Consider the following 21,907-nt stretch of genomic DNA (forward strand, 5'->3'; position numbering starts at 1 on the left):
TGTCTGTCTATATAAGCTGAGAGGAACAAGTAAGAATCAAGGGAGGGGGGACACTCATATCTTTCAGCTGTCCATCCAAGATTGCTTATGATATAAAACTAAATGCGTAGATTGTTAAAATTATAAGGAGCCGATAGAGGAGATGTGGCAATTTTCCTGCATCCACATGAAAGCAAGAAGTTAAAAATACAGTTTTTTGGGGTCTTGTGAGTCACATCATTTTTATAAGAGCCTGAAGTTAAATATATCCATCCAGGGTGACACTTTTCAAGTTAAAGCTTAAGTCAAGTGTATTATTCGTGTAGCCTTTAATCCTAGCTACGCTCCCAAAACGCTTCTTAAGACCAACATTGTGGAACATCAAATGAACTTTAAGACCTGCAGTGAGAACAACGAAATCCCCCCCCCCCCCCCCCCCATTTATCTGTACTACAATTAGTCACTCAGCTCCAGCTGAAACCTTAAGCAGTCCAACCACATGCCCGAGTTAGTGCTGCTGCTTTAGGCGTCTCCTGAGCGCTTATCTCAAAATGCATCAGAATAAAGAAATTGCTATGGTTAGCCTTAATGACAAAATTACAGCACAAACAGACAAATACTTTATGACTTTAATGATATATGTTTAAGTGTTCAGATGATTTCCATGCTGTACATGTGGACGCACTGGAGTTTGTGTGATAGTTTTTGGAAGCTCTCTAATGATACAGGAATGATGCTGGGGAAAAAATATTCTATAGATGGTGCAGACATGTCATTTGCTTGCTCGTAAAATTAGTTTATTAAATTAAAGTGACTCAAAACTTTGACCACAGTGTTTACGTTCCAGTTTTAAACCTGCAATTGTGATTTCTATTTCAGGGTGTAATAAACGTTTATTAATGCTTGTGCTGAATAAAAAAAGTCTCTCACGTGCAGCCTCTCGGTTGTTGACTGTCTATTTCCAGCTCTGTGTACACAAATATACACAGTGGAAACCATGATGGCAGGGATGTATATATACAGCAGTGGAGGACGGCCATATTCCTTCTGGTCATCAGGGTGACCACAGGTGGTTTCCATGTAAAATACCACTGTCTGATCAGTGAATATACACCCCTGAGGGTTTTTCTCAACTGACTTTATTGCTCTTGATGTCTACAATCTGTCTAAAAATGGTTGCCTGCAAAAACTGCATTGCTTGTTCTTTTCCAGTTTGAATCCCTTTGTTTAAACATTTTTTTTTTAAAATCTTAGTAGCAAAGTTGTCCTTGACTTTGATTCTGGTAGAGTCTGGCTCTATGATCAGACCAATCATCAGGTTGGAAGCAGAAATGTAAAAAATGAAGGAGATTCTTAAAAGTCCAGTGAGAAAAAAAAGTCTGTTGTTATAATGCAGAGTAGCCCATGCAGCTTATGTGCACCACCTCACCTCGCAGGTTACGAACAAAGTGTGGTTCTGTAAGTTCTCTCTGGCAAACTCTACATTTCTGCTCCTTGTCCACTCTGAACTTTGTTTTTGAGACCTGCATCTGCAGACGAGAGAGTAAAAGTGCAACAGGGCTCATAAAGAAAAAGGAGAAATTCAGTGTTCACTGCAGTAAAAATGTGAACTGTATCATTAAACTCACCCAAGTGACCTTGTGCCTCAGGAGCTCCGCCTGGGCCAAAGCCTGTTGCAATCTCACCATCTGCCTCTGGTGGAAGGTTTCCCTGAGGGATACGACTAAAAACTGAGAGACCAGTTGAACAGACCAGGACTCAGGAAGGAGCTGGAGTACCTTCTCCAGTGCAAAAACATGAGGTTGGCTGTTAAGAAGATCCACAGCTGCGCCTGTGAGATCCTTGGAGCTCAGGTAGATTTGGAGAAGAGTGAGCAGGAGGACCTCCCTGAATTGTGAGTCCTGGTCCTGGGCTGCCCTGCAGCAGTAGGCCTCTGCAGCCTGGAGGTCTTTCTCCTCATGTACAAGCATCTGCAGTGCTTGGTAGTGTTCACCAGACCTACCAAGGAGAATGGCCTTTTCTGGGTGTAGGGTTGTTGACTTTACTCTGTCTGCAATGAGTTAAAAATCATGACGTTTACTTTAACTTGCTGCTAATTCCACAATGATTTATTTTAATACGCAAACTAATTCACACACCATGCACTGTGGAGATGTTATAGAATTTGGACTCCCATAGCAGCTGCTGCAGCTTCCCTCTGGTCACCCTCACTCTTTCATCTTCCTTTTGCAGCATCTGAGTAACATATGCCAGGGCCAGACGGTTGTGATGGCTCTCTTCCTGGGGGCAGATTACATCAATCATGTCTGCGCATTTAATTTAGGTTATTAGATTAAGGAGCTGTTGGTGTACCCACCTCGCTATTTAAATCATGGATTAAGTACTCAAGATAGAAAATCAATGCCAGTGGAAACGTCTCCAAGAATGTGAGGACATCTTGTGTTTCAAATTGACCATCTGGTGGGCGCTTGATGAAAATCTGCACACCTGTCTTTATCAAATAAAGTAAAATGTATTTAATCACTACAAATTGGTTTATAAGGCAATTTCTACAAAAAAGGTGGTGCCATTTAGAGCTGTTGACGTATACAGTTGCAGATACATTTATATTCCAATAATCTTATGGGATTTATCGGCATTTAAAACAAGAATTTAAACGTAAAAAAACCTCTGGCTCTGCCACTGACTTTATGTTTGACAAATTGCTGCCATATGAGCACAAAGTGGCCCTTGGTTTTTCAATCATATCTGCCACACCCTCATCAACTTCAGTTTCATTAAAACAAGACGATGACAGCCAAAATGATCAGCTCAAGGCTTCAAAATAGGAGTACATAAATCACTGGTTGATGTCCACATATACAGTATATGGTTTATGTAGGCCAGAGACAGATTAAAGGAAAAAAACACCTCACTGTTTCTTAGTAAAGCATGGGAGTGGGACCATGAATCACTTTAGCAGCTTTAATGCACTTTACCATTTATTTATTTAGCATTTCTCAGACTCTGATGGAGGGATGGAATATGATTCTTTCTAAAGATAACCCCTCATTTGGTGTTTTGATGATAGTGGTTCAATGCACTACCAAACCTTAAAGGTCACTGCAGGTGATTCAGACAGTTTCATATGTATTTAACCATTGAGTGACTCTACTGCAGATGAGGGTATCAACGTCCTGGAAGAAGCCATTCCACCAATCAGACAAAGCAATTCAGATTTTCCTTTAATTTGTCACTTTTCTATGTCTGCAATACATAGTTGTATTGTACAACTCTGCCCTCTGCAGTTTGGTAGTGAGTGTGAAAAATGAAAAAGGCACCTCTTGGTTTCTTTGTAAAGTCCAATCTGCAAATGCCCACACGGTGTCTTTGTCTCTGAGCTGACTGAGAGTCGCCACGATGTGTCCATATACATCTGAGCAGGAAGAATCTTTACACAAGCCATCTGTAATCTTCACCCAAGTCTGGAAGAATACAACCAGTTAAAATACACTGTGTGAACATATGTGATGTTTTTTTGGATTGGGGGGGTGTACCTTTACTGCATCAGTGTGCAGCCCGTGGCTTTCGTAGAGGGAACCTAAAGCAAAAAATCTGTAAAAAAAAAAAAAGAAAAAAAGAAAAGAGGTCAAAACGATTCTCAAAAAGTAAATTATCTGAAATAAATAATCTAAAATCAAAAGCATGGTTGTGTCCTAAGCAAAATATTCAGATTTATAGGTGTGATTTCAGATCATTTGTATAACTAATAATGATTCATTTTCACCTGTGGTGTTGCTCCAGAACAGGGACACAGAGGTCCAGACTGCACTTACTGGGAAAAGCAACAAGCTGTTGGAGTTTTTCATCATCGTTCATTTCTACATACAGCCTCAGGAGGGTGCTGTCCACTTCCTTACTGCACTTCAGGCCTCTCTCTGTCCCCCTTACTGCTCTGAGAAAATCTCCCAGGAAGGCCAGGTAATGATGAAATTTGTTTCTGTCCTCCTTCTTGAGCACCTGGAGATCTCTGCCCTTGTTTATTTGATCAAGATGAGATTGAAAGTCCTCGCTGAGACACATATCCGGGTAGAGGCGGATGATTTCTCTCGGGTCCAGCTCACCTTTACTGTTCAAGTGGGTAATAAGTATACATTTTTACATATGGAAGAAGCAGAAAGTACACATCTTTAAAGCAGTGTTCTGAGATTTATTTAGCATGTATTTTGGAGTGTTTTGTTATGGGAGAGGGAGTTTGGTCTCACATGAATAGATCTTTGGCTTGGGAAAAACCCTCCTGGTAAAAATGAGCAAATCCAGCCAGGCAAGTGATGGCCTTCTGTAGCTCCTGCGAGGGGAAAATAGTCTTATTTTTAAACCAGGCACATATTGTATGAGCATATTTAACGCACCAATATGTGAACTGAAATAACTGAGGCAGAAGACACTGTGACTCTCTTGAGGCTAAAACGTTACACTTCAAGAAAAACAAGTAGCAGAAAAATGGGAAATGTCTATGATTCATGATTGTGTTAATTAGCCTCTTCATCTTTAACCTGTAAGCTGAGATGTGGCACAGATTACGCTAAAAGTCAAACGGCATCTGCTGCCTTCAGTTGCATTCATCAATATCGAATATACCTGCGTATACTCTCTGTAAGGTAACAAGTCTATGCTTTGACAGTCCGATCAATGGTAAATTCAAACCATGTTATGCATTTCCAGTTGGGTTTGTAATGCATGAATCTGAAAGTCAATATGATTGTACAAAGCAGCCGGAGCTACAGCAGCACACAAGCAGGCAGCAAAAGTAAAAGATTTGGAGGCTACCTGATAACGCCAAAGCTATATTTTAAAATCAGTGTGATGTGAGTTTGCATCCTTCAGTGTGCCTATAAATTCTGTTTCACCTTGTATGAGTCAAGTGGATGACGGCTTTGAGCCCCTTCCAGCAGCAATAAGGCCTCCTCAACCCTTTGGTGCCTTACAAGTGCCTGGATCTGCTCTTCGAATGGCACCAGGCTCAGGCTGAAAATGTCTCTCTCTGTGAACACTAACACACCATCTGAGGGGACATTTGCTTTTGGTTTTTAGAAACTCTCAGAAGGCGCAAGAACGACTGACTATATCTGAGCAAACTGAGACAAGCATGACTACGTCTTTTAAAAACAAAAGCAGGCTCTTTGCGATCAATCTGACCTGGATCAGATGAGAAACTGATGTCGCTGGATTTACCTGAAGTGGAAAGTAGACCCCTTGCTCCAGTGAGACTCACAGTCTGTTTGCGTTGCTGATCCAACATGCTGTAAACAGACAACAGTTCGGGCTGCAGGCTTAGGACGTAAGGGAAACATGCCCCGGCTGCCAGCACCTCCTGAGGCCACTGAAGGGGAGGGCGCTGGCATATCCCTGTCTTCATCACAAACATGCCTGAGGGATGAGAATGGAGAAATGATATCTTGGCAAAATAAATATCCTCTGGCTAGATGGATTAATGACTTATGAGTGATATGAAATGAGCTGTTTTAGAAGCTAAGCATAATGGCACATGAATGTAAAGCCTGTTGGATATTTTGGCAGCTCTTACCTAAAAATTCGGGCCCATTCAAGAGGAATTCTCCTTCTCCCAGTGAGGTAACGATAACATGCTGCCTGCTGTGATTATGAGGAAAGAGCTCCTCACAGCTGCCAGTCTGAATATCACAGAGGAGGTACCTGTCACTGGTGGCAAGACACAGAGTTGCACCATCCACCGCCAAGGCCACAGGGTCTTGGAGCACAGAGACTTCCTTTACAACCTCCCACCTGTCCACTCCCACCACATGGATCCGGAGCACTTTCCTGCGGCTGGAAGACGTCACCATCTGCACACACGTCCCCTCCGATGCGAGCAATGAGTCGCACACCTCAAACAAAGACACATGCTGGATCTTCTTCAGAGCAGGAACAGGCTCTAAGGAAAACATGTTGAGGGCAGTAACGCTCCGGTCCCACAGGACCAGCAGATGGTTGAAAAGTGGGACTGCCCTCAGTTGATTTACAGAGTTGCTTGAGCCTAGTTTTCTTGCTCTACCTTCTCTGATTTTGGTCAGGCCAGGGCTCTTGTCTCCATTTGTGCTGCTTGTCAGAATGAGGTGTTGGACTGTTGCATCTTTAGTCCCTATGTAAACATTTTGGTCATAGCACTCAAGGCACTGGATGCAGGATTTGTCCTCTTTCGAGACTGCTCGTTTTTCATATATGTGAGCTTGTCTGAAGGCACTAAAAGCCATTGCAAAAAAGTATTAATGTTGAATAATGGGATGCAGTTCAAGCAGAAGAAAAAGGAGTTCTTTCAAAAGTCACTGATATATGCTTAAATCAAAGCTAAACACAGTAAGATGTTCCTACCTCTCTGTTGTCCAACCTTCCTCTAATTCCTCTACAAGTTTATGAAGTGTAAAAAAGTTACAACTCCCCCCATGTGACTATATCCTGACAGGAAATCTATGTCAGCATTTTTTACCGCTCATCCTGCCATGTGAGGACACTTACACAACTCATCCAACAGCCTCACCAAGAAAACCAACTTTTACAAGTTCATGGTGAAGAAGATGGATATTTTTGAGGTGGCCACAGTTACGGCTTCTTGTGTTCTTGGTATGCGCGTAGGGCTGAAGCGGTCACTTTGGTCAGTGGATAATGGACAAGCAGAAGCGATCTGCTGATCGTGGTTTGTTTGAGTTTGTTTACAACGTCCGTGAGATGGGTGTGATGAGGTCAAGAGGCAACAGAAACACAGCAAGGGGGATTGTTTTATAGCGATGATTGCCCCAAGGATGACTGAGAGAAGACACTGTGGTCATAAAAACAGAAAAAAAAACCTACCACCGCAGCTACATCTGTTACAGTGAACTTTGTGCCCTCTGTCCTCACTATGGAATTTGAGTTAAATATACAAAAGGCCCGGAGCAGATTAAGTTATGATGAGATGAACAAAAGCAGTACTAAAAAGATCTATATGGCAAGACATATTTCACCTGAGGCAAATCCAAAAATCATGCATCATTTATTGTTTCTTTAGTGTGGATACGTTTATATCTAGGCACAACAGATGTACAATAAACTGCATCAGACAGCTAATGATTGCTTTGTCATCAAGAAAAACATACATGCCAGATTAACTTTAAAATCTGTGTGTGGGTGTGTGTGAGTGACATACAAGAGATAATGTCTTCTTTTTAAAAAAAAACAAACACACTAAAATAATGACACTTGAAGGCTTTTTATGTGCAAGGCATTCTTGTGCGAGACTTTCGTAGATCCACAGTATTTCTATCAGACAGCAGGCGTTGTTGTCATTTGGGTAGAGCTGTGATCCTGGCATGTAAAGGTCATTTGTCCCTCCCGCAGTCAGTGCACAAAATGTTGTCACGCTGGGTGAGGAAGCCACGCCCCACCAGTGACACAGAGCACTGCATGCAGGTGAAACACTCACTGTGCCACTGGCGTTCCTCAAAGGAGATGTACTTGGCTCCTGCCAGACCTGCATGCATCAGAGAGCCATGCATTTATGTCAATGTAAAATCATCACCTTGTGTTGCTAACACTCCCTCGACAACACAAACTTAAAAGCTTAAATGTGAGTAGAATGAAAACTCACTAGTAATGGGCTTGGTGCAGCCCACACACTTCTTTGCGTATAGGTTGCTGAAGCACTCCAGGCAGTAGGGGTAATTTTCTCTAGTGGTGAAGCGCTGGCCTGACAGCTGCTTTCTGCATCCAATGCACAGAAAACACTCGCGGTGCCAGGGCTTCTCTTGGTAGGTCACCCCACCTGTTGTGATGGCCTAGAAGAAGCACAAGCAAGAGAAATAGAGCGCTTAGCAAAAAGAGACATACAGTGCTATTCCCATTTCTTCCCTTTATTCTCCTCCCTGCAGTGTGACTAACACAAAAATGCCAGAGTCAGGGGGATTTACTGTAGCACTCAATACACGTAATCCACTCAGCTGTAACCCTACCTTCTTACAAGCGGAGCACTGGTATGCAAACTGCTTCTCGAAGCAGGCCACACAGAAGTAACCGGTGTCTTTAGGGATGAAGGACTTGGTTCCTATTGGCTGCTGGCAGCGGTGACACAGGAAGCAGGTCTCATGCCAGCTGTTCCCCTTGTATTCCATTTTGCGGGAACCTGGCACACGGGACGAGAGCAGCTTAGTCAGCATATGGTCCCTCTATGACAGAAACACACCGCGGCCCAAAGCTGGCCTGCTTTGTCTGCAGGGAGGGGATGATGCAACTGAAATAATCTTGGAAAGAATTTTAGGCAAAGGAAGAAATTCTAGTCTTTTGAACTCTTTTTTTTCCCCAATAAGAAATAAATGTGTGTAATAAAAAGAAATAAATGTGTGTAATAAATGTGTGTAATAAAAACTTGTTGAATTTAGATTTTCCCAGGCATATCTTTTTGTTCATTGTAGCTTCAAAGTCGATACTTTAAGAGGTTTCACCAATTCATTGCTGCCTTATCCTTAAATTTTAGCCATAACCTCTGAATATATATTTAACACTATATTATGATCTAGCTTTCAGGTGACATTATCCAGTACCATCATCACTGCATGTACCTGGCATGATGGTTTTCTTGCAGGTGGTACACTTGGAGGAGTAATCCTGTGCATGGCACTCAGTGCAGAGCAACAAATCATCCTTGGCGGCAAAGGCCTTTTCCACTAGAGAGCGGCTGCACTTGCCACACTTGAAGCACTGCTCGTGCCAGTGACGATCCTTATAGGAGAGATCCTGCAAATATTTTGCATGTGATTATTATTGATGTTCTGTAAGGCTAATGGTTCATTTAACAGCTCTAAAACTGAAATCCTTCCACATTTCTCATCTACAGACTCAAACCACTAACCTCACATTCTCATCTCGCACTACACTATTCTCACTGTCTACACTGTTGCTTCCTTACCTTGCAGTTACAGCCGATTGGTAAGGAGCACGCCTCGCAGTTGTTAGCGAACAAGTTCTCGTAGCACTTAGTGCAGTACTGCGTGTCATCTTTCATTATGTACTTCTTCCCCAGCAGGGAGTCTTTGCAGTAATGGCAGTCTAAACGCTCGCTGGTGGGCATCTTATTTGCTTTTCTTAGCTGCAGGTCAAAGAGAGCAGAAGGAGAAAAAAATGAACAATAAGGAAGAACAGGAGAGATAGGGAAAAGTAATAAAAGTCCAGGCAATTTATCCTCTTTCTCATCAAGCAAGTAAAGAGGACAAGCAATTTCCCCTTCTTTCAAAAATAATTTAAAGGGGAAAAAAACAACAGTGTTGTATTAAAGAGTTCTCTACCTCAGTTGATTCAGGGTGAGGATGAGACTGAAGCCAGAGACTGCAGAGGCACAGGGATGGGGCAGGGATGAAAAGGGGTCAGGCAGGATTATGGGGTATCCACTAGGGGGGCTCTTCTATAAATACAGGCCCTCTTATTAGCAGTGATCTCCGGGGAGAATGGACATACTTCACTGCATCGTTCTGCACCTTTTAAGGGAGTTGATGGTGTGCTGATCTCTAAGCCTTTGGACTGATTTATTCTTTGTTGTCTCATCCCCCAAATGCAAAAAAGCAGAGAGATTTGCAACTTTAGCACAAGAAGATTACTGTTGGGAAACATGACTGACCACCATATAAATAATGTAAGGCTTCCAAATCAGTTTCACATGTATACAGACAGTACATTAAAAGAGAAGATTTGAGCTTGAAAATGTTAAATCTTTTCGACACACTATTATCAGCTTGGACAGTGGTACCACAGCAGAGATAGTTAGTCATTTGGATGCTGTAACATGTCTGGACACACTTGTGGCCTTTGTCAGTGCCTCCTACACACACAAGCAGTTGCAGATGGCTTATGAGAAGTAGGTGCCAGCAGCTTTGTGACTGCCAGGTACTGAACTATATTGCCAGGACCTCTCAGTGGCTATTGAGAGCACCTTGGCAGCACTTCAGAAGGGTGAAGCTGCGTGCTTGTGGGCCTTCAATCCATCCCCAGCAAAATAAGAGAGGAGGAGCAGTAATGACAGTTTAAATGGTGACCATCCTGCTAATAGCGATACTCTTGTTACTCCTCTCGTTCTTTCCTACCCGTTTAAACATTTAAATTCACCTACGTCTTTGATTGACGGTTGACTAATTGCATTTGAATCATGGAACATATGCTCCGATCAGTTTTCCAAAGGATCAGGGGAGCAGACATCTTCATAAAAATAGCCTGGGAAGACCACCAGCCCGACCCACTGGTTTAATCCCTCACACACACACACACACACACACACACACACACACACAGGAAGGTCAGTGACAGTGATGAGGCTGACAGGAATGCAGTTTTGTGTAGATGAACTCTATTCCCCTTTGTCTTCTCCCTACATTAACTCCAGTAGCACTCCTTGTGAAGAAATTCATCTAGAATTACACTCTGGTACTAAATCCATTTTGGGATCAGCAGATGATGCTGGTACATGGTTTTGCAGTGTATGTAGGCGGTATCTACAAACCTCTGAGGGATAATGTAACACCATGCTATTTTTTTTTTACCTACGCTATATGTGTTATGTTAGGCTTTAAGCACAAAATAACAATTTCATGTCAGTAATTCAGGCAGGCTTTTTGTAATACATTTAAATATGTATATATATTTCTGATTTCAAGTCATAGCATCCTTCAGGTTCGTCTTAATTCTAAGCAGATCCACTGGATTACACCAAATTGTCTGGTGCTCTGGATTAAGTTATCACTGTATTGAATCCTTGTCTCCCACTGCTCTTCATAGCAGTGGCTGCAAATTAAAAAGCCACACAAAATATAAACAAACCAAGCAACCCAACTGTAGGACCAGTGCAGTCACTGCCTTGCGAAAGCTTCTAATCTTTGTTGCATTGCTTCTCTGTATGTCTGTCGTCATGTGACACGCAGGCAGGGAGGAGGTGACCTATATTCTCCACCAAACAAAAACTCTTACTCCTCTCCCTGAGTGTGTTGCCATAATACGAAAACCATGAGAAATAAATTGCATGTCAACCGCCAGTGTTATTCATTGGATATTAAAGCGGAGATTATTGTTTATTGCAGCTCTATCTGATAATCTGTGCAGGCATGGTTGTGATTTTATTATCGTGGCTTTGATTTGTATCTGATGGGAAGCAGGTGCTGGTTGTTGTCTCTTGGATTATTAACTTCTAGAGCACACAGCGCCAACTCTGCCAAGCAAAGAGCTTGCTGATCTTGCATATTCCTTTTTGCCCCCATAATCCTCTGAAGTCAGCAAGTGGGCAACTGCCAACAGATTTCTTATGTGGCCTGTCAAGCCCCAATAAATAGGCCTTTATTTGACCTGGACTCAGGTGTCCTCTTATCTTAATGTATTCAGGCTTTACAATAATCAAATGATCGCAGAGAAGAAGAGAAGCATTTACTTTGGTGGCTCCTTTGAGGTGGTGACTTGTTGTAGACTGAGACAGATCAACACGACACAGTTGCATCTCTCTGAAGCACAAAAGCCTCACTGCACCAAAGCTGACAGCTGGTTGGCATGGTGATGACAGCATAAGTGGGATCCATTAGATTGAGATGAGGAGCTGCCCCAGTAGTTAATAAGTGGACTCACAGAAAGCTGCCCTTTGAGCAGGCCTCTGTGCTTTTCTGCCATGTGGAGAGTCTGCTTTCAACACAATATTTCTAACTGAACAGGATAGCCACACTGGGGGGTCGCTGGGGGGAGGAAGATACAATCTACTAAGTCTACAATCTCACAAAACATTACACCCCTTCTGGGAGGCCCCGTGAATGCCGGGGTAATGCCTTCACCAACTCTGCTCCTCAATCCACACTCTAGTTCTCACCAAAGTGAGTCATGGTATGAGCAAGTGACAAGATGTGCTACAGAGCCAGAAATCTGATCGCATTACTAAAGAGGAGACAGAATTGTCACCTCTTAGGCATGTAGAGCCGGAGACTTTGTAGAAGAAGGACTTTGCTACAACCCACTGAAATGTTCTCTGGTGACTTGCCTTATTTTGTGGTATTTGGATCAGCTGTAGGTAAAGTTAGCGTTTCACTTCGAATGACAGTGTAGCGCTGAATGTTAGAATTTTTGTAGGCATTTGGAAGTATTTAAATTCTAACATGCCTTCTAGAAAGCTTCTCTTCTTTCTTCTGTGTTCGGCAACACCGTCCTGTAATGGTAGCTTCATGCTTACTGAAAGACAAGCAGTGAAGTATAAATAAACAAGTGTAATGTAAACATGCTTCAGATTCTTAGACAATTATAAAAAAAAAAAACCCACACACTCATTAGTGTGGTAGGAATTTAAATGTTTAAAAAAATAGCTGGTGGGAAATTTTGGAACTAATTAGGTTAATTGGCAACACATCAGTGTTGGTTTTGGGTGTTGGTATTGGGTATCTTAGAGAGGCATAGTTTTTCAAAAGTGGGCAGAGGTTCACCAGTCTACAAAAAACTACATCTAACATAACAGTTATCGTCTAGACTGCATAATATCATCAAAATATTCTGGGAGAATCTTATGGAGAAATTCTCAGATTAAACATTTTCAGTTTTCCGTGTTTTATACAGTGAAAAATGTGGATTTGTGAGATTTCCTAATCACTATATTCTGTTTTTATTTACAGTTTAGGCAGCTTCCTTTTTTGGAAATGGGGTTGTTAAAAAAAAAAAAAACTAGGATAGAAGCTAGAAGGAAGATGAAAGGAAATGCAAAGTGCAAAGTGAGTGATAATTACCTCCAGGTTCATCGGTACAAGTCATCTCTGATATGACCATTGTGAAATGTTCTGTATTGTGTGCAACAGAGCAAATGTGAAATCTACAGTTAGGGACAGTGACCCTTGTCTGTGGCACGGACAATCTCCCAACCACCGTCTGAACTTTCACATTAATCCCCAATTGACATGGATGGATTATTTCTGCCACTGATCTCAGCAACACCCATGTTGACCTGTGGCGTTGAGTGGAGGTACTTGACAAAACTGTGTCATCTCTGCGTGGTGTATTGGATGACTGGAAATACCAAAGTACCAGTGAGGATATGGGGTAACTAACAACAGCCGGAAGATTGATTTGTAACCACCACAACACTCTCTTGTCCCTCTCATCAATCAGTTATCAAGGCTTTTGGATGGCTATTTATACTGCCGCCTGCATTACATGGTAATGTAGAACAGTGTGGGCATTGAGTGTGGAAATGACATTTGATATAGATGCAAGAATGCACATTAGGTAGCATCCTGCAAAATATTTCAAGCCAATTCTCATTTTTAACTTGAAAAATGAGAATGTTGACATAATATTTATAAGACAAATTTAAAGGAATAGTTAGGAAATAAGCTTATTTGCTTTCCTGCCAAAATGCAACTGATACAAATGTCATGTCTGTGTAAACGCTATGACACTACGGCAGCAGCTGTTTAGCCTAGCTTAGCTTAGCTTAGCATAGTTACAGGGGAAACAGCTGTATGGGGATTAAACAGGTATTTGTTTAACCCCATTTAAAATGGTTGTGCTGCTTTTATAGAGCTCAGCTTCACTACAAGAGTTTGTTTGTTTTCAATTTTTATGCTAAGTTATGCTGGCTAGCTGGGTTTATAATAATAATAATAATAATAATAATAATAATGTATACTTTATTAATCCCCTAGGGAAATTATTCCTCTGCATTTAACCCATTCACTCAGTGAAGCAGTGGGCAGCCACCAATCCAGCGCCCAGGGAGCAGTATGTAGGTACCTTGCTCATATAGAAGTGGATTTCCAAATGTGTAAAAGCAAGCATTATGTTTTTTTCCAGATCGTTTTAGCATAATCCAGCCATCCTTTGTCATGTAATACATTATGAACGAGCATCATTGGAAAAAAGAAGAAAAAATCATTAGTTTGTCCAAATCTTTATTTTCTTTTTGACACTATCAGCCATATACAGTAAAACACAGCAGCTGGCAAGATACAACGATGGCGAAAAAAAATTAACTGACTTCTAATGGATTATTTCAGTGAACTGGCCTCAAATGGTACCTTCTGGAGAAACAACATCCCACCTAACCCCTAAAACTACAGTGTTTTGTTTTAGGGAAACCAGGTCATATAGCATCTAGAGAATTACTCTCCGGTGCAGCAGCGATCCACGAACAAATTTAAACAGGAGGATAGACAAGCTAAAGCTCCTTTTCTTTGTTTTTGTGCAAAAAAAAAAAAAAAAAAAGCAAAGAGAGAGAACATGAAGGAGACAGAAGACACCCAAAAAACTGTTAAAAAACCAATTCCTGTTTCAGTTCACTATATTGTTTGAATGCAGGGTCCACTATGACATTTGGAACCATACTCCATAAGAAAACAACTGTTTTTATTCTATTTTGCATCAGTGGACACATCAAGGATGAGGTGTAACGCTATATTTTAAATAAATAAATAAATAAAATAATCGAGAATCACATTTTCCATATGCAGACACTTACCGGTACTCCCAAACAACACTGTGGTATGATGATTATACAACAACATAGATAACCTTGCAGCAAGCATGAAAACAGATCACATCTTTCACTGTTTTCTTCAAATGGGAGCCAATTTCATTAGATCTTAGTTAATACTATACCCATATGTCAAAGTCTGCCCGAAACCATGAAACAATATCAGTCTATATATCTGAAGACAGAAAGTGGGATGAGAGTGCATCACTCAAATAAATAGCCTAATCAAGTCGATATACTATGTGCTCATTAAATGCTCTTTCTGCTTAATGCAGTCAGTCAGAAATGACAAATTTGTGTGGGAGTTTCATATTGCAGTACAATGGCTCTGTGCTGTGCTATCATCATCATCCACATGGTATCCAAAACACTGTGACAAAAATACAAGAGACAATAAACAATTCACAGCAATATTAATTAGCAACCTCCCTCTCACATAACAGTGACACCTTCTGTCAGATACCACCAGGGTAAAGATCTCCAATTCAAATCTACAAATGCATAATGACCATCTGTCTGATGGTGCGTGCCTGGAGAGGTTGGAAATCCGAATTTTAGAGTTCCCAGTCGGAATTTGAATCTGGAACACCTCCTCAAGTGGAATTTCCCTCTCAGATAGTTGGAGCAGCCCGTGTAGACCGAAACTAAGGGTCCATGATGGTTGCATTAAATGTACACAGTAGTAAAATTTTAAACTTTTAATCTGTACTGCCACTATTGTATATTTGCGACTTACTAAATAAGCCATGAATGTCTTTTTTAAGCACAAAAAGCAATTATTATGTTATATTGCCTGTGATACCTGAATGACTCTACCTTGCTATGGACAAAAACAAATGCTGTTTTTCGTACACACTAACTTGGGAGTGAAGTCACTCCTGATTTCACAGTTTGATTAGCATTGCAAATGAAAACTACATATTTTCAAAAAGACTCAGTAAGTACATGACCCTATTAAACCCCTTTCAGATTGGACTTTTGTAAACAATGCATAGGTGAATTCATCATTAGTACACACTAGCTCTGCCTTCAACAATATAACAAGGTCCACGTAGACCTTCAAATCTCTGGTTACCCCAGTACCACTTATCAAGGCTATTGAATGCCTTGTATTCTTTGTGCCTTTGCAAGTAATCACAAGCCAGGCATGTGTGCTCTGCCCCAAAATAGGCCTTCTTTACTTTAAAGTGTCGCCGCCACTCAAAGTACCTGAGGTACATTTCCTCATTTTTGTCCAGGAGCAGCAGGTAATCAGCCAATTCCTTGGGCGAGCTGAAGTCGTCAACATGAATGAAGGAGTCTCGTGGTTCTCATAGTTCTCATAGTTCTTCCTGGGTGGGCCAAACACCACTGGCACTGTCCCCACATTGAGTGGGTTGTAAAGTTTCTATGTAATATAATCTTTGTGGATGGAGTTCTCAAACGCCAGATAGAATTTGCAACTGGTGATGGTGGGGAAGTAGTCTTGGTCAGAGATGTATTTCCCGAAGGCCTGTCCATATGCATGAACCTCAATGTGTTTGTAGAGTTCATTATAATATTTCACCCGCACGTGATCCTGGTTCCAGTTGCTTACAATCCAGCAAATCAGCTTGTTTTTGCTGGGTGGTACAAAACCCTCTTCCCCTTCTGCTGCTACGATGGACCCATAAGGCACTTCAATGTCAGCATCCTGACAGTAATTGAGAGTCAGATTAAACAGGTTCTCTATCCCAGGCAGCTGGGACGAATGTGTCCGTGACTCAAAGTTCATCCATATCCACTTCTGGAACGACGGTCGCTTGAACGGTGGCAGATTGGACAGGTCAGGGCTAATGTCACAGTGATGGATGACGACCCCATCAGACTTTATGTAGTGCTTCCTGTCTGCTGTGATGAAGAATGTGATGAACAATGTTAAAGAGAGAGCTGCAGAGGCTTGGGTCGTACGTTTGTCCGAAGGGCCAGAGCCAGATCAGCACAGTGGTCACGTTTTTATCGCTCTTGGTGGAGAAGAAGTTCTTGACCCAGTCTGTGGATACTGTTGACTCTACAGGACCTGATAACCAGCTTGTAGAGGGTTTACCATACATCCAAAAAAACAGAGTCACAAAGCATCCCAGTATAAAAGTACCAAGCAGAAGGAATTGCAGGATTCTGTAAAAAGTTGTAGATGCCATATTATGTCCTAAAAAGAGAAAACCAAAGAGAAAGAACATGATCTCATAGACAGCAGGACACAACATCAAGATTAACCATCATATCATATTAAGGTTTTACATATTACCTTACTTAGACTTAGATTTAGATCCTCCCGTGCCGATCGGCGCATCGGGCGACAAGAGAACGCCATTGAACTCGATCTATCACGGCAGTTGTTGTCCCATGACAGTTCGACTGAACGTAAATCTTCAAGGAAAGTCCTCCTCCATGTTATTTTAGGTCTTCCTCGCCGTCTCTTTCCATTCTTCGGGTTCCACAGAACTGCAACACGGGCAGGTCTCGGGTCCGGTAGCCGAAGGATGTGACCAGCAAATCTGAACCGACGCTTGGTGACTTGGACATGGAGCGGCTCTACTCCCGCACGGCAATATACTTCTTCATTGGTAACGCGATCCCGATATGTGATCTTGAGACATTATTACATATTACCAACATGTAATAATGTCTGCTGGACCTCTGACTCTGAACAGAATCGATGGCTTTAAACACTTAGTGGTATGAATATCATAAATAAAAATGTGAAGCCTTTTATGCACTATCACAATACAAACCTGGTGGACACAAAGCACTTTGATGACTCTTCCCACACTGCGTAATCTCACCTTATTTGGCTACAGGTATGCTATCAACCCTGTTTGACAGATACGCTATCGAACTGGTTTCCCAGTTTCTTGGATTCCTCCTTTTTTTCTCTTGGGATGTATCTACTTTCCACAATAAACACGCCCGTTTCACTTAGTTGTAGAGTGCCTCTAAGTGAGCGCACTTTCTTCACACAAGGTTTGATTTCTCTAGCTTCCAAAAGTTTTGATAGCATTTTATGGTGAAATATTGTCAATAGTAGAAATATAATTGACCTGACTTATGACTTATGTAGTGACCTTCCACCCTGTTTTCACTGCAAATCCAAAACTAGCCCATTCTTTTCATTAGTGATGTGTGGATCGATCCTGAAATATCGATTCCTCCAATACCAGTCATTTATGTTCTAGAATCGATTCTCACATTAAAATATCGATATTTTAGTAATTTAGGGTAAATCTGTAGTTTATCATTAACAGGAACACAGTGGAAAGGAACTATAACATTCGGATTGTCTACATTCGAAGGAACTACTTCCTCTTCCGCCTTTCATAGTCATGTGCGAAATACGGCTGTATAAATGTGTGGCAGCCCTTGGCGTGCACACTCATAACAATGGCTGAGCATAATTGGAGTCATGTGCAGACGTATTTTACCTCCACAAACAGCTGAGACGTGGTTTGCGATACATGTGGCAAAAAAGTGAGGTGTTGCCGCAACACCACTGACCTTGTCAAACACCTCAGAGTAAATCATATCACAGAATATGACGAGCGTATGTTGAGGCGAACTGAAGAGGAGGAGAGGGACAGGTGCTGCTAGGGCGAGACAGACGTCTCTCACGGAGTCCTTTAGTGCTGCAGGCAGGCAACGTGTTCAAATAGCACACAACTTCAGGTTTTTTATTTCTATATGATGAACTCTGCATTATTAAGTGATAAGAACAAGTAATCTGATGTCCTGTAATCATTATGATGCTATAATTTGAGATACCATAAATAAAAGTTTTTGTACAGAGTATCGGTATCGGATCAGTATCGTCGATACCACCCTGAATTTTATTTGGTATCAAATGGGAAAGGAAATCAGTGGTATCGCACATCACTACTTTTCATTCATTCATTTCATGTGTTAATGCTAAACAAGACTTTGTTCATGAAATAAGAGAAATGTGGAAACAATGTGCTTTAGGGCATAGTGTCTGCAGATAATTCCTCAATAATATAGCTGATGGTTGATTCAAACTCAAAATAATTGCAATCACACTTTAACTTTTCCCCACTGGATTAATTATACATGATTTTTCTGATCTTTTTATGATTTCTGAACTGTCAGAATTAGTGTCAAGACAACTACTGTTTGTGATACTTTTTATGAATTGTATGAGTAATGTGTTTATTTATTAATTTATTTATCGTCAATCTTAGGAAAGCAGGGAAGGGCCTCAGCCAGTTGTTGCATTTTAAAATGCAATGTGTTAACTGTCTAAACTGTCAGAATGTGCTGTTTTTGCACTTATAAAGATATTTATATAATACATACAGTACATACATATATAGACACATTTATATATCCATAACTACTGCGGTATTAATTTAGTGACTGAAAGATTGGGCCCTTTTTGTGCAGCAAATATATGTTGTTGTGTTTGGAGTATACCTTTTAAAGCATATAAGTATTAAAATGTATCACACTGAGGTGATACACTAATATTAGTGGCAGACAACTGCATCGAATCTCTAAAGCAAGCATGTTGACTGTGACTGATGCTGCTAGGACTTTTAATATATTTGGAAAGCCAGTGTGTAATTGGCATGAGAGGATTGCAGGTGCAAGTGCAAAGCTCTGGTTCTCTCTACTATAATGCCTCACCTCACCCCAGATTTATTTTTAGACTTTAGAGGTTTTATTTGATTTAGTGCTTAGTTCTGATAAAATAATTACAGGGTGTGATTTTAATATCCATTTAGATGCTGAAAATGACAGCCTCAACTCTGCATTTAATCTGTTATTAGATGAATTGGCTTCTCTTTATCTGATCATTTTTATTAACATCTAAATTTTACAATAATAGATTGCACTAAGGTGAGAAATAAATTTCATTAGTAGATGTCGTTCTGAAAGTGCTGTGACTAAGTTGAAGGATATAATTCCTCCACTTTTATCTTCTTCAATGCCATGTGCCAACACAGTGCAGAGCAGCTACCTAAACTCTCGAAAGTCACTGTACTCCCTGGTTTAACTCTCAAAGGTTCACCTTAAAGTAGATAAGCTGGAGTCAAATTGGCATCTCAGTAGTTTAGAAGACCTGGAAAAGAGCTTTTTGCCCCTTTTTTTTTTTTTAAAAGGGAAAAAAAACTCTAGTTCTCTTTTCAGCACTGACAAAAATTCAGAGCTCTATGAATTTATTCACAAATAAAAATTCAACCATTAGAGAAAAATTACTAGTAACCATCTCACAGACTCATCATTACGTACAGCTGCTTTAAACACTATTAATACTTTTTGGACTCTTGCACTCTGATTAATTCTTCTGAGTTAACTTCAATAACTACAAATGCTTTAATCCCAAATGTCACCTATCTCTAATAATAGGCTACATCCATTAAGGTGCCAGTAATTAAACCATTATGTGTATATATGTATGTATGTATGTATGTGCATATATGTATATATTGTACTATTCTTAGTTAGTGTATTGTCTGTCTTGTCTTAATGTTGGTTTGAAAATGGAGCACTGTAACAAAAAATAATTTCCCCTAGGGATTAATAAAGTATTCTGATTCTGATTCTGATTACTTAAAAAGCCATCACAACCCACCTGCATGGACTGCTCTTTAAACTTCCCTTTTCTCTAACATTCCTGAAAGAATAGTTATTAAACAGCTAACTGATCATTTTCAGAGGAACGGTTTATTTGTTTTCTCTGTAATATTGGAGGATCTTTACGTCACAATAAAAAGCCCCTTGAGGCACCTTGCGGTTGTGTTTTGACGCTGTATGAATTGAAATCTTATTAAAATTTTAGAACAGACCCCCCACATATTTCTTTTATATTTATTTAGAACAGAATACAAACACATACATTATTGGTGCGCAGTTTGAGTGCTCTTTTTCTCACTTGCCCTTGTGTCACATCTAAAATACACCTGTCACTGACAATTCAAGTTTAAATTTTGACTACACTTTTTGTATAGAAACATGTGAAGTTAAATAGTGAAGTTAAATAGTGGGCATTAAGGCCAGTTTTGAGATCCTTTCCCAGGCCCCTTAACGCCCACTCACATCCTGGGCCATTTGACCTCAGGAAATCACATGATAGGGTGGGGCCATGTTTCACTGCGGGTTCACCCGAAACCTTGGCTGTATCCCAATTCAGGGTCTGCAGCCTTAAAGTACGCAGCCTTAACGATCCTCAAGGGCCGCGTACTCAAAGACCGCTAAGGCCGGAAGTGCGAGGCTTGTGAAATGGGACGGTCTAGCCTCCGTTGCGCTGCCCAGGTTGCCTAGCAACCATGATACTAACAGCTGATAACGTGTCATACAGCTTTGTTTGACAGAAATGAAGGAGAAAATCTTTTGTTTGTTTGTTTGTTTGTTTCTACATGAGCTTTGATCATTCTCTGTAAGATTAAGCTCAGCTATTGAACGGCGTATATTTTAAAGTAAAGACTTTAAAATCAAGTTAGTACAAACGTCACTAATGTCACATAACTTTGCCGACATGTGGCCAACAGTAATGTTTAATGTTCTTCGTTATTAAACATTTGCACATAAATAAGTGACATGATATTCAGTACTTACTTACAGTTTACTCTTCGGCGCCCCTCATCCGCCGTTTTTTTTCGGCAAAATTATCCACACCTGCCGCCGCGCTATGCATTCTGGGATATGTTGGGCCACGAAGTCTACACTGCCACAGCCTTAAAATTCAGGGAAATGTAGGACACATTTCAGGGCCGCATTTCGAGCAGCCTTTGAATTGGGACAGCCTTCGGCGCGCCGCTGTGACATAATCGGCCTTGAAATGAGTACTTTAAGGCTGCAGACCCTGAATTGGGATACAGCCATAGGCTGATTGTGGCCTACACCTGTTTTCACACCTGGGCTCGTCTGATTAACGTAGAGGATCAACAGGGGGTTCTTGACTGACTTGGGGGACACTCCCCTAGGACTTAAATCTGGGACTGTCCACCATTTGACCTTAGAACTGAAGAAGCTTTTTGGATGAGAGGTGAAACATCTTCAAGCAACTTAAAGAAGTCCAGATGCTTTTCTTTCCAAAAACTCGTTAGACATCACTTTTTGTCTTCTGCTGTATGTCGCTTGTTCAGTGTGTACAACCTCTAAATTGTATGCTGCCAATTAGCCTATATCAGTGTTTTGAATTATAGAACCCTTTAACATAGAATGGATTAATAAGCAGTGTAGAAAGATGTAAATGAATGAGCTTCCATTGTCACTACCTCTACTGGTGTATACATAAGATATTAGCACTGGTTTTCCTCAGTGCTGTTTAGGGGCATTAACACTTGTGGTGGCTTTATACATATCACAGGCAGGGGATCTCATTGGTCAAGAACCAGCCGAGGATCCGCCAAGGATCCACCATGGTGTTGTCAAGATCAGCTCACCATTTTA

At 41.0% G+C, this 21,907-nt stretch overlaps 2 protein-coding genes and 1 pseudogene across 2 annotated transcripts; all 3 read right to left on the minus strand.

Moving 5' to 3' along the window:
• Window positions 1–416: 416 nt before the first annotated feature.
• On the minus strand, window positions 417–7,098 carry si:ch211-266g18.9 (transforming growth factor-beta receptor-associated protein 1). The gene is made up of 11 exons (XM_005934291.3): window positions 5,546–7,098; window positions 5,194–5,388; window positions 4,869–5,023; window positions 4,224–4,306; window positions 3,746–4,087; window positions 3,516–3,573; window positions 3,300–3,443; window positions 2,336–2,470; window positions 2,118–2,259; window positions 1,608–2,029; window positions 417–1,508 (listed from the first exon to the last, which is right to left on the minus strand). Exons 1-11 carry the CDS (start codon window positions 6,228–6,230, stop codon window positions 1,365–1,367), a joined length of 2,505 nt encoding a protein of 834 aa, XP_005934353.1. The 5' UTR covers window positions 6,231–7,098; the 3' UTR covers window positions 417–1,364.
• A 108-nt stretch (window positions 7,099–7,206) lies between these two features.
• fhl5 (four and a half LIM domains 5) lies at window positions 7,207–9,402 on the minus strand. Its single transcript, XM_005934290.2, has 6 exons — window positions 9,291–9,402; window positions 8,915–9,094; window positions 8,568–8,742; window positions 7,962–8,131; window positions 7,601–7,787; window positions 7,207–7,483 (listed from the first exon to the last, which is right to left on the minus strand). The coding sequence occupies exons 2-6, from the start codon at window positions 9,074–9,076 to the stop codon at window positions 7,332–7,334; spliced, it is 846 nt and encodes a 281-aa protein (XP_005934352.1). The 5' UTR covers window positions 9,077–9,094; window positions 9,291–9,402; the 3' UTR covers window positions 7,207–7,331.
• A 6,087-nt stretch (window positions 9,403–15,489) lies between these two features.
• On the minus strand, window positions 15,490–16,606 carry LOC102305308 (annotated as a pseudogene).
• Between the last annotated feature and the right edge of the window lie 5,301 nt (window positions 16,607–21,907).

This window comes from Haplochromis burtoni, unplaced genomic scaffold (assembly GCF_018398535.1).
Source record: "Haplochromis burtoni strain Fernald_Lab_line unplaced genomic scaffold, NCSU_Asbu1 Contig_89, whole genome shotgun sequence".
Classification (NCBI taxonomy): Eukaryota; Metazoa; Chordata; class Actinopteri; order Cichliformes; family Cichlidae; genus Haplochromis; species Haplochromis burtoni.